Below are 12,641 nucleotides of genomic sequence, written 5' to 3' on the forward strand. Positions count from 1 at the left end.
CTAGTAGGGGGAGAAACCTTCCTGGAAAACGGAAGGAGACTAAATTCCTGGAAGAACTCTAACGACAGAGAATGCCTTTCCAGTTTTTTGCATTTCAGATTATTAAAAATTATTAAATTTTTCTTCTGGACTAGACAATTTCATTTATGTGATCCTGTAAAAGACAATACAAAAATGCAATTAAAAATTTATTGAATAATTTCAAGGATTCAGTTTCAGTTAAAAGTTATTTTGGATTCAATCTTTTCATGCTTACCTGCATATCTTCCAAGTTACCTAGTGAATAGAATGAACCAAATGAAACCATTCAAATCAGAAATAGTCGAAGGATCTTTATTCACAAAATAAAAGCACAAATTTGTATCTTTCACTCAAAATGTATTTGAAAGAAACAATTTTAATTGGATATTTTTAAAATGTAATCGATGTTTTATTGGATTTGTGATGAATTAGTTGTGGTACTTTTTCTTGCATTATTATTTTCTGTGGCTACAAAGAGACTCTCTATCTATCTATCTATTTACATTTAATTATGTGGTTCAATTTTGGCACCTAGTGTTCTGTTTTGTTTGAACAATTGCAACTAAAAACTCCATTTTTAAATTGATTCTCAAAATGGATTTGAATGAATATTATTAAATCCGTTTGGCACACCTAAAAATAAGCTACTATTTATGCTATACTAATCATACGGACAGTCTAGATTTATACATATATATCTATTTGGCATCACTCTAATTTAGAACCTATTGGACATTATTAACAATTCTTTATTTAAAAGTTAATCAGATAATTATGAGAATATATTTACATCATGAAAAAAATAAATTAAAATGGAATTATTAGGGTGACTCCGTGTAGGTCCTGTCGATTTACAGAAGTTCGGCAAGAAATCTAATACATTTAGGAAGAAATTTTCAACCTATTGTGATATTCTGGAAAGATGCGATGTAAAATATCAAATTAGTAATTCGCATTATATGTAATGGAAACCTTGTTCGGATCACTACTGAAAATTTCCAGTGAAAACTAAGACCTATTCACTGTAAAATGTGACATAAATTACTTTGCATTTGAAAAAGGATTAAAACTGATAATTTACCCACAGCCATAATTTCGACTTCCAAAACTGAATATTTCAAAAGCAAACCTCTACTCTCCCAACTAAATGCATTATCCCAGAAAATCGAAAAATCACTCTACCCCCAAAATGGAACTTTTTCATCAAAATAATAATGACTTCCTGCATTGAATGAATCTTATTTATCACGGGACTAAATCACTCTCTTCCTGATCACTCGAGCAATCATCCATATCGATCAGTTCGTCCTCGTTTTCATCAACGTAGCTTGTTGGGCTGCTCGCATTGTTCTCTCCCATATTGTTACCGTCTGTGCTATTGTTGCTGTTTCCACCCTTTGAGTTCTCCTCCTGTTGCATCCGTTTGTGTTTCGTGCGTCGATTTTGAAACCAAACTTTAACCTGAAAAGGACAACAATTTCTAAAGTGAAGAATGCAATCAAATTTAACGTTGAAATTTGTCAGATCAAAAAAGGAATCTATTGAGTGCGCTTTAATGAGAATTTAACAATCAGATAGTTATGGAACTATAAGTGCAGGGTCTTAAAGAGGACAGCAGTCAAGGACCTGAGCTGAAGTGCCTCTCCAACGATACTATGTATATTCTATTAAATGCAATGTAGGTATTAGAATTGGTTGAATAGTGTTGTCGTTATATAGAAAGGATCTCAACTAAAAATCCTCACGGTGACACTTTTCAGCACTCCTTGGGGTGTGATATAAAACCTTCTCTTATCAGTGTCCGCCTACTTAATATTGAAGATATCAGGAGAGAAAAGAGCCACAATGTCTAGATTATTAACCAAGCATAAATTGGACATTGCCATCCTTCAAGAAGCTCATAGTTTCAACGAAAAAAACATCCCAATTCGAGAAAGGATCCTTGAATATACATAGACAGGTACCTTATTCTGACAGTCGTGCGAAACCCGTAAATGCCTCCCCAATCGATAGCCCTGAAGTTTCTAAAATAAAATTATGCAATACATAAACTACCTCATGTTTGCAGGCCTCATCTCTACTTTTTAAAGTTTCTTCTTATATTGAAGGCTTCAATAGTCCTGGCTCGTGGAGTAGTGACTTTCTGACTTTCTGCTTCAAATCCTAGTCTAGGCATTCTCTCCAATGGGGCAAATCATGTTTGGGTCTTCCTGCCACCTTTTTTGACACACATGTCAAGTTTTCATCGGATATCGCCTACCGCTGTAACACTTGAACACTCTGAAGCAATATATCCCTGGCACATGCACACTGTGATATAGTGACAATCAAACAGGCAGTTCGTATGCTCATTCAGCGGTCACCCCTCTCGTCTGCTTTATTGGATGACAGTGTTATTTTGGTAAGACACACCAGCGGCGCTCCTCGTCTATCATCCGAGCCAAACTTGGTGTTAATATTGACGCCATGCACCGTTCCGAGCATCCAACCCTTCGTTTCTGTATACTCCAACCGCTCCTTGAAACCTCAAATACTGATGCCAGTCCACCAGGAGGCTCAGGAGCGCCCGACTGATCCTCCGCCTGAGAAGACTCCTGCTGGAGTTCTCAGAAATCCTATGAAAGAAAAAAGCTAATCAAAGCCACACCGGTGGCAAGTGGCTCAAAAACTAGAAAGCCTACTGATCCGAGCCTAATGCCTGCACAAAGTGAGGTTTATCCCGACACTGCACTGATGCACTCAGTGAGTCAACTATGGCTGGGGCGAATTCCGCTTGTGAACGGGACAAAGGCTGAAGAAGAAGAAGAAGAAGTATGAGGTTTCTGTCAAAAATTACCAAAGTTATTACCACTAATCCCTATGACATCTGTGCACATTCCTGTTCCCCTGAACAGTGACAACGTTCCATATCAGCAAATTGTCCCTCCAGCTTCGGAACTTGTTCCTATGGAAGCTTCAAATTTGGCTCCCCTAAATTTTGAGGACCAGGCTCTTACTAATGAAGCGAAAGTCCCGCTCTTCTATGATCTCGTAACCCAGAGGAAAAGTTATCCGGTATTAGTGGAAAGAATTTAGATTACAGTAACGAATCCTCTTAGCTTAAACTCACTGCGGTTACACCAAGAAATCAAACCGCTTAGTATTCAGGACGTAGTCCACTCTGCACAAGCCAGTTGGAGGACTGGGAAAGTTATCTTCGAGGATCGTGTTAGTGTTAATAGGCTAGTCCGGGATGATCGTTTGTCTTCGCTGGGCTTCAGACCCTTTATACCTTTCAGATGGGGTGATCAGAAACATTCCCCTCTGTCATGACATGCAGACTATTGAAAATGCTGAATCTTCAGTTAAAATTTTGTTAATGCTGAAAGACTAACTTGCAGAAGTCGTGAGCCAAATGTTGGTAAAGTGCCTTCAACCACTATGAGAGTAACCTTCCTGGGAAACGACTTACCTGATCATATCCTTTTTGCCCACACGAGATTCGAGGTCTCTTATTTTAAAACTAAAGGCTCGACCCAGCAGAAGCCCGCAGTAACAACACTTTCCAATGTTTTTAAACCAACGCCATCCATCTATGAGATTGTATGTTGTAGTAACGAAATACCAGAGAGGAGTTAGCAAAATGTTGCTAATGCTCACTGAATCTGTTGTAAGATCAGATGATGAGAAACTTAAGAGTAAGTTCTCTGGAACTCGTGAAGGCACTTAATCAAATCAATGTTCCGCAAATCCATTCATTTCCTCCAAGTCAACTGTGTTGCAGATTATGATATTTTCATAGCTGAAACATTCAACCTCACTTATAATTTCGTGATCGTGTCAGTCTATCTCCCAACCAGTATCTCTAACAGGGAGCTAAACACAGCCTTTGGTAGGCTTCTCACTTTTTGTGACAAGTATAACAATACACTCATCCCTAAGGATCTTAATACTAGTTCCAAAAATCTGGGTGATTACCTCAGTAATGGCAAAGGGATGAGATTAGAGGCTGCTGTCCTCAACTCTTCATTTGATTTTCTTAATAATCAGATGCCCGGTTTTTCAACCCACCATCTATACCTAACCAATCCGGCTCGGTTCTCGACATAGCTCTTGCTAACTCTGCTAGTCAATGTTGGCAGTGGGATCCGATTATGGATAAAATATCTAATAGTCACCACACTCCCATTAGTATCTCTACGCAGGCGCTAAATGTTTTTCTCCTTCTAGCAGGCTGATCAATTTATCTTGGGGTCTCACATCCTGTAAGGCCATCAATCTCTATAGATCTGCGGTAAGGCACATAATAAAGTATGTCGCTACGTTCACTATGAATCAGCCAAAATGTTTTGAAAACTATGATAGCTCAACTCAACCACCTGAGAATATGTTTGGTGCTGACCAGAACCACCTCCAGATTTTTGCTTTGACCAAGGAGCCGCCTCCCCGTTTCAAAAGGCCCCTCCTGACAGCCAGAGAACTTCTTAAATTAAAGGAAAGAATTCCCAAAACCTATCATTTGGTGGTCCAGAACCCGAATGCTGGGTATGGTCTCTCCGCGATCTATAAGTCGTTCTGCAGATTGTTTGACACTGTAGTTCCCAATGTTATTCTCGCAACCCATCATAAGATTCAGGTTAACCTGTCATATAATTTGAAGTGTCACCTTTGGCAGAGCCCAGGTGGCGGCCACGGGTGGCAGGGCGATGGAGGGGCTCAAATCAAGGGGTTTTCTGGTCCTGGCATCTGATGCTGCGTTCATGCGTGGTGGATCCGACTGGGCGATGGTTGCCTTGCTTCTGACCCCCTTTTTAAGTCTTCAAAAGTTTTATGGTGCCGGCAAGTCCTCCGCGGGGCACCCATTAAATGAACTCGCCAATCCACATTGGCTTATTAGGAAGACAGGAAGAGGGGAGCGGGGTAGATCAGCCCATAAGGAAATGCCCCCACGGAACTCAATTCCAAACCCAAGAAGGATAAAATCCGGAGTAAATCAGGGACGAAGGTAGCAGCGAGGAGGCCCGGCATTATCAGTACTAGTGAGGTGAAGGGCATGGGATTGGCAATACAACCAAAATCAATTCTGAAACAAATACTCACTCGAGAGGACAGGAAATCATCAAAAACTTTATCGTCATGCAGATGTACAAATGGTGGAATGTACAACTTGTGTTCAACGGCATATGGTTCATTAAGGTGTTATGCGTCCTCCATCGGCGGAAAGGCGTGAGAACATTGTCCTTAAATTGCTTGTCTGGAAAGGAGCAGAACTGTCGATGTGTGATGAGGATGATAAACCAGGGGCGCACACGGTTTCAGTTTACCTCTTCAAGCCTGACGCTGGAGGGCAAAGCAAACTCTACACATTTCGGGTATATAATCGATCCCTAGAGGCAATTGAAAGCCGTAACTATAATATGCTTCCATGGACACATGTCATATAGACCGAAATTGCAGGATTGACCAAGAAAGTGGACCTGTTGACTTCTCAGGCAAACAACGGGGCACAAAGGATTACCATACCAGACGAGGAGGATAAGATTCTACATTGGAAAAAACCTCCAAGCAGCCAATGGTGAGCACTAAGATAGCCCAGGTAAACCTCTACCATGCAAAAGCTACATCGGCAGTAATTGCAAGGGTAATTTCCGAGGACAACATTTGAATAGTGGTGACTCAATAACCCTAGTCGTATCGGAGGCAAATTCGTGTCCGGCAGGTGTAAGTATGCAGGTAAATTGGGATTCCTCTTGTGAAAGGTAAGAACTTGCATCATTCTTAATGTAGTGTCTGCCCTTCAGAGTTCTTAACTGAAGATCCCCTGGTTGGAAGCCGGGGGAGACCTCAGAAGTAACTCGAGGGAACATTCTTAGGAATGGACCGCTCAAGAATGTATAAGGTGACTTCAATTCTGGATCACAGAATAGCATAACGACATTGAGGGCAACTTTGAACTAGGGGAAATAATAAGGAATCCTAAGGGTCCTGGAGGGTGTCCATTGGGGATTTTTGTCCGAGGTTTGGCTGATATCTATTCTGGATTTTGTGTATCTAAGTGAATACTGTTTCTTGCATAAATTATAGTTATTTTGTGGTAAAATTATTATATTTAATATAATTTATTATATATAATTTTTATAATTAATTAAATTAGGATATATGAATGAATAATTAATTTTACGAACAATAATGGTAACTTTTTATCTATTTGCGTTATCTGCATAGAAATTCTTTTAAGGCTGACAACACTGTTCCTATTTTATCTCCTTCACCAATTGGAGTTAGTTGCACTATAATTTGATTTCAACAAGGGAGGGGTTGCATAAAGCACAATCCTTGCATTTCGGTGGGATGCAAATAAAAGGCCAATAAATTTAACGAGCGTTTCATTTTCATTCGCATTACCACCAACATGACCCCGTTTTATAGCTAGTGAGCACGATATCAATTTAAAGATTGCCGCTGCAGTCAGGACTCAAGGGGTTCCGCTTTCCAACCGGGTAATAGTCAACAGTATCAGACAAGTCTGGCGTAACGACAGGAATAAGGGAAAGGACAATAATGAATTATCATGTCAACATAGCGACGCCGCTCTATTACGCGACGCTGTAATGCTTTCAAGGGGGTTGCACGAAAATATATTGAGTTTCGTACAGGACTCGAGTTCATAAATAAGAACGAGGAACTAGCTGGGGTAGTGGAGGTTTCAAGAAGCCAAGCAAAATAAATGCACTTGGAGTATACCAGAGTCATCAAGGGTTGAGCCAGTGGAATTTAAAACTAGAACAGAACCATTTTCCTACTTGCCAAGCAGTTGATTAAATCATGAATGGTTGAAAAGTGGCATTAAGTGGGGATAAATTAACCGTAAAATGTTAAACTGAAAATTGTTTAGATTTGTAACACCGGAAGGAAGTTAATTCGTTATAAGGATTGGATTGAAGTAGTTGAGAACATTCCTCGTTATTGCTCGTGATTACTTATGGGAAATAGTTTTTGACTGAGTCAAAATTAGATATTAAATAATCTGCAGTGCCATTACAATTAAAGCTAAATCTCCATATATCATTAATCTAACTTTCAATAAACATTTCTCCGATTTAGTCTTTCATTTTATTATAAATGCGACTCCGCTTTGATTTCATCATTACCACAAACGACACGGTTCAATTAATAATACAAAGTTATGGAGCAGACCTAAAAACTGTCAGTTTATCCGCGACTCCTCAATCATCTTAGATACATACCAAATAAAGTACTTGGTATGTATCCAAAATTTCCAGCTTTCGTATAATATCCTCATCATATATTGTAAATGAGGCACTGGGTTTGTATCAAAGTTTCAACTAATATTTGAATTATTCATCAGATACTATTGTGTGCGCTAAATGACTGAAAGCCTAACCCTTCCCAGAAGCGCATGTGCATTTACGCGGAGAATTGTTTATTATTCATTGTCCTCAAATATTTGAATCTGTTTTACAATTAACTAATTAACATCTTGGTGCCCTATCTAAACACCAGCTACTCCCAACAACGCTTAACTTCGATTAGTATCAAGCGAGTACTGCTTTTTCTCTCAACACCTTTTCGTGTCACCTAATTATTGTTTCTTCAATGTAATATATTAAAAATTTTACATTACATTTTGTGTGACATTGTTTCATAAATGAATTTTATCTGAGGGAGGCTATGGAGGCTAGCGCTTGAGTAGTTTACAGTTAGCAGGATTCCTTTTATCGTACATATGAGCCTTTAGTATATCAGATTACTCAACCTAATATGATAACAACATTCTGGGATACATTAAGGAAGAATGAAATATCAAAATGTCATTTTTGACCTGTTATACCTTTGTTAATTATAGGAGTTTTCCCACAAAACTTCAGCGGTATTGTGTATTATACTACAACAATTTTGTGCTTGTATGATATATTCCTGAAGTAACCAGAGATGAACTTTTGGATATCTGCAGCGGAATAGACGACAACAGAGGTCATAACCTGAAAGGAATACCGTAAGCTCGACAGTAACCCTAGACTGGATATAATCGCTGCATTGTTCGAAGCTTATATATTCGAGGGGATATTTCCTGGGGTATGGAAATTACAGAAACTCCATCCTCCTACAAACCCATATGTCTTCTAGACACTAGGGGGAAAACGTTGGTGTAAATAATCTAGAATGAATTGCTTCCGGTTGTTGGGAGCCAATAAAGACGCAGATCGCAGTATAAGTACAGCAAGCATTGATGGCATCAAATTGATTAGTAGGTTGTCCTTGCTGGTTACTAGCTGGTGCATGGTTTTATGCGAAACGTGCTTGTGGTAACCTCGATTGACTTTATGCAGTCCCAATTTGGGGAAAGGCGCTTCCAATACCAGGCAATTCGCATAAACTGGGTGCGGTCCGTAGGAAGATAGCCTTAAAATCGTGTTCTGCTTTCAGAACAGCCTCAGATCATGCAGCATCTATCATGTCAAGAGTGAGGCCAGTTGACATTTAGGCAAATGAGAGGACGAGCACATACAATGTGAAGTCAATTTCTCCTTAATCGAGAAAAGATCTGGCGGGACAAATAGGCTGATCCCTACCATTAAAGTGTGGTTGGAAAGAAGACATAGGGCGGTTAATTATAATCTCCAAGTTTCTTATGGCGCATGGAGGATATTGTCAGTACTTCTACAGACTTTAGTTGGAAAATTTTCTCGATTGTCCAAACTGATATGGAATCCCAGGGGACCCAGAGAACCCAGAGCACGTATTCTACCAGTGTCCAAGATTCCTAAAAGCTCTAGGCAAGATGCTGCTGGCGGATAATATAGTGCAAATAATGCCAGCAAGTCAGGCTGATTGGGATGCGATCAACTTAATGATCGGATTTATCCAGATCCACAAAACAGAGAACCTTAAAGAGGTGATCCAAAAAAGGGTAAATATTCGGTAATGATTGATACATACAAATAAGTCTGTTGTTCATTTTGTCGTTTTCGAAAGTCATTTTATCGTTTTCGAAAAGACAAAGAGTTTTCTGAAATATTGAATGAGAGGCTAAAACTTCCCGAACGTAACGCTTCCACAATTAGGAGCCAGTTAAATGACGATCCTAACTAGATAGACAGACAACCTCCAGTAAGACCCTGTCGTCATCGCGAATTCCGAATATCTTCGCCTCTTCATTTACATTAAATTTTCTTTAATGGAATTTTGTAAGGGGCCACTAGTTGTTGGCGGCCTGATTTAATTATGTGTTAGCTACAAGATTGTATAATTCGGTGATTTCTCACACGACCTCCTCTCGGTGCCCGCTGGAGACCGTCTTAGGACGGACCAAGAGTGTGTGTGACCGGCTTGGAGAATGCGCATCCAAATTACAAGGATTTGTTTGCTTGCTGGTCATGTGTTATGGGCAAACAGATTTGACTGACTGACTGTTAAAAGGGCGCTTTGCGAGGGTGAAGCAGCACACGCCGAAGGCTGGGTGGCCAATAGGAAGATTGATACTGAGTATGAGTTCACTGAATAGCTTGGGTATCTTCAGTTTCGAAGAATACCTTTACCCTGATGGCCGGGCTAGCCGGAATGAACATTTTTCCCACTCTACTGCAGGGATCAAAAAATGGATTCCACAAAAAAAAATATATATGACGGCCGACAGAGGAAGACGTGGTGATGCCAGGGCAGCACAGTTAGTGCAAGTCGTGATGAAACCAACTGCGAGGACTTCCGGGAGCAAGGCAGTTAACGCGCTAGTAGCTTCTAACTTGGAATCCACTGCGTCGACGACCTGGGTAAAGCGAGTACCAACCATAGTACTACTTAAACAAAACTGTCGTCGTCAGGTGCCGCTACAATAGCAAGGGTTGAAAAAAATGTCAATCACCAGAAACCGACAAGGACGCGGAGGTCTACTAGAATTCTGCCCAAGAGCCAGTACCAGAAGGCCATTTAAGATTGCAAAAAATAAGGATAAAATAGCAGGCGGTTGAAGAATATAAACGTTAACGCCTGTCAGACGAGCAGAACCGGAAGCCAAGAAGAGGTCAAACAACGTGGGTTACCAAGATCGGCGACGCCGGGGAGGGCGTAAAGCTCGAAATCAGTTCATACAACGAGATCCCCAGGAGACCCGTCGCTTGCAACTCATTACCAAAGGTCCGTATAGATAAGAATCCTCCTAGAGAAAACATTGATGCCGCACTAATCCAAGAATCGACTGAATTATCAAAGGGCTCTAAAGCAAATATTATAATTTATTCCATAGCGGAAAAGACGATGATCGGGACAGCACTAGAGCGTGCACCCTTGCCAGGTGTCCAGATCCGGCTTGAAGAGACATAATTCCGGTCAAACTGGTGCAGGCGGGAGCGGAAAACGTACATATTTCTTCGGCTTACATGGCTCACCACCGATCGGCTCCTCTAGAAGAACTGCAACATTTGACGTCGACTAACGTAGTAAAGAGAGCTAACCTGTTAATAGGCTGTGACGCTAATGCGAGGCATACGCTTTGTGGCAGCTCGGAAATAAACGAAAAAAGTAAGTAATTCTTTGACTTTATTATATACACAAATCTATCGATTTGTCACAGAGGAAGCACATTATCCTTCCTAGTTGAGAGAACTGTGACGCTTTGGAGGAGGTCCTTGATATCACCCAACTAACCGACAATGGGGTTCTTAGGGAGAAAAACTGGAAAGTGTCTGAAGTATCCTTTTCAGATCACAGTTGGATACTTTTCAGTCTAGATGTCGCTACCGAGGTCTCCAGCGCTCTCATAGACCTCAGAAGGATCAATTGGAGGAAATTTGGTCAAGTTATCACGAACAAACTCTCTGCTGCGCAAATTGGTTAAATTCGCATAAGAGATAAACAAACTCTCTGCTGCGCAAAATGGTTAGATTCGCATAAGAGACGAACTTGACTCAAAGGTTCTAAATACAGGAAGAAAACATTGACACCGCGGTGGAATGAAGATCTGTCTAGCCTCAGGGAAAACAAATGTAGGCAGTCGTACAAGGACTGCCTTAAGAAGTATTGGTCGGCCATCAGGACTGCCAAGAGGCCATTCTGTGAGACTCAGTAAGATTCTGTCCAAGGAATTTAGAAGCCCACCCTTAAAAGTCGGAAGCCTCCTAGACTGAATTTTCTGGTGAAACCCCGGAGTTATAGTTCAGATGCACTTCCCTGTCAGCGAGACAGACTGTGCCTTGCTCGGCGATTATGCAGCCCCAATCACGTGAGACTATCAAATCGGTAACTACCGATAAAAAAATCTACAGGACTTTAAACAGATCTTGCATATAAATCTCCGAGAACCGATGGCATAATGTTTGTCACCCTGCAGAGGCAGCAAGAAGGGTTATGCCGTAACTTGTAGAGATCCAAGGCAGCTATAGCTCTTTGGGATTCGTACGACAGTGTTGGAGATGCGCGCGCGTGGTTTTTATACCGGAAGCGGGTAAACTGCAGAAACCGCTCTCTACGATGTAATAGGCACAGTCGAGCAGTGACTACCGTACAAGCAGTATACTTTAGCTGCCTTTCTGGATATAGCGGGAGCATTCAACAATTGTAGTACCAACGCCATCTTATACCTTGGATAATATCCATGCTAAGAATTAGGATAATCCAGGTGCGCCTCAGGGTGGTGCTATTTCTCTGGTACCTTGGTTGAGCATGAAGACGACTTGGTAATATTGGTGGCAGGGAAATTTCCCACTCCTCGTCCTCATAGACCTCCACATTAAATATGCTGTAGCGTGCGTTGATCTATGAACATTCGCCACGGACTTAATGGCGACTTCACTGAAGGAAAAAAACTGGAATGTGGAGTCAGAGTATCCATGTCGTACGGCCTGCCAGGATTCGCCAGTACATTCCAAGCGAAAGTACTGCCGATACTGGAAACCTGTCGATGACTGAGGGCATAATCAGAGCCCCAAACGTCACCTAGCCATTCTGACCGACAGCCAAGATACCATTAAGATCTTGCACTCAGCGTCATCCTTCAAGGTGGTGAGGCAGTGCAGAAATGGGCAGTCTGAGCAGCTCACTCTACTCAAGGTTCTCAGTGGTAGGAACATAGAGCGAGAGCTCTTGTGTCAGACGCTAGCAAATGCAAACAAGATTGCTGCGAAACCTTACGGTTCGCATTGCCGAAGCTACGGAGAAGAGCCAGAAAAATTCAGGCACTTACTTTGCGATTGTCCAGCTGTAATTAAAGCCAGGGATGGACACTAGATAAACCATTCTTTGAGGGCATCACAGAGATATCTATAATAGCTGCTGGGTGATACCCAAGTATCAACTAGCTTGAGAAAACGGTTACTGTTATAGTTTGCGCTGGAATTGAATACTTTTCATGAGTGCTTCCGGCCCGTTAAACAGTAAATCTGCTATCCAAAATAAATGTCAACTAATATTTTGCAATTCCTGTCAAGATAATCATTTATTTGGTTCTTATATATCAATTACCTGTGTTTCTGTTAAACTCAGCACCTGCGCCAACGTTTTCCGCTCTGCACCAACCACATAGTGATTACTTTCGAAGGCATGTTCTAATTTTAGTAGTTGCGACGGCGAGAAAGCTGTTCTAACTCGTTTTGGTTTACGAAACGGTTGCAATAAAAAATCTGAAA

The 12,641-nt window shown here is 41.0% G+C and overlaps 1 protein-coding gene across 2 annotated transcripts in view; it reads right to left on the reverse strand.

The window, feature by feature from the left end:
* Positions 1–356: 356 nt before the first annotated feature.
* LOC119657350 (homeotic protein empty spiracles-like) overlaps positions 357–12,641 on the reverse strand; it is a 53,161-nt gene continuing 40,876 nt past the window's right edge. Inside the window, exons 2-3 of one of the 2 annotated variants that reach the window (XM_038064224.1) lie at positions 12,478–12,635; positions 357–1,482 (exon numbers count right to left, since the gene is read on the reverse strand). In XM_038064224.1, coding sequence (XP_037920152.1) covers positions 1,267–1,482; positions 12,478–12,635 — 374 coding nt within the window. In that variant the 3' untranslated portion in view covers positions 357–1,266. Of the gene's footprint in view, positions 1,483–12,477; positions 12,636–12,641 lie in introns of those variants that run through there. The other variant, XR_005250127.1, reaches the window with a different exon arrangement.

Source organism: Hermetia illucens, chromosome 5 (assembly GCF_905115235.1).
Source record: "Hermetia illucens chromosome 5, iHerIll2.2.curated.20191125, whole genome shotgun sequence".
Lineage (NCBI taxonomy): Eukaryota > Metazoa > Arthropoda > Insecta > Diptera > Stratiomyidae > Hermetia > Hermetia illucens.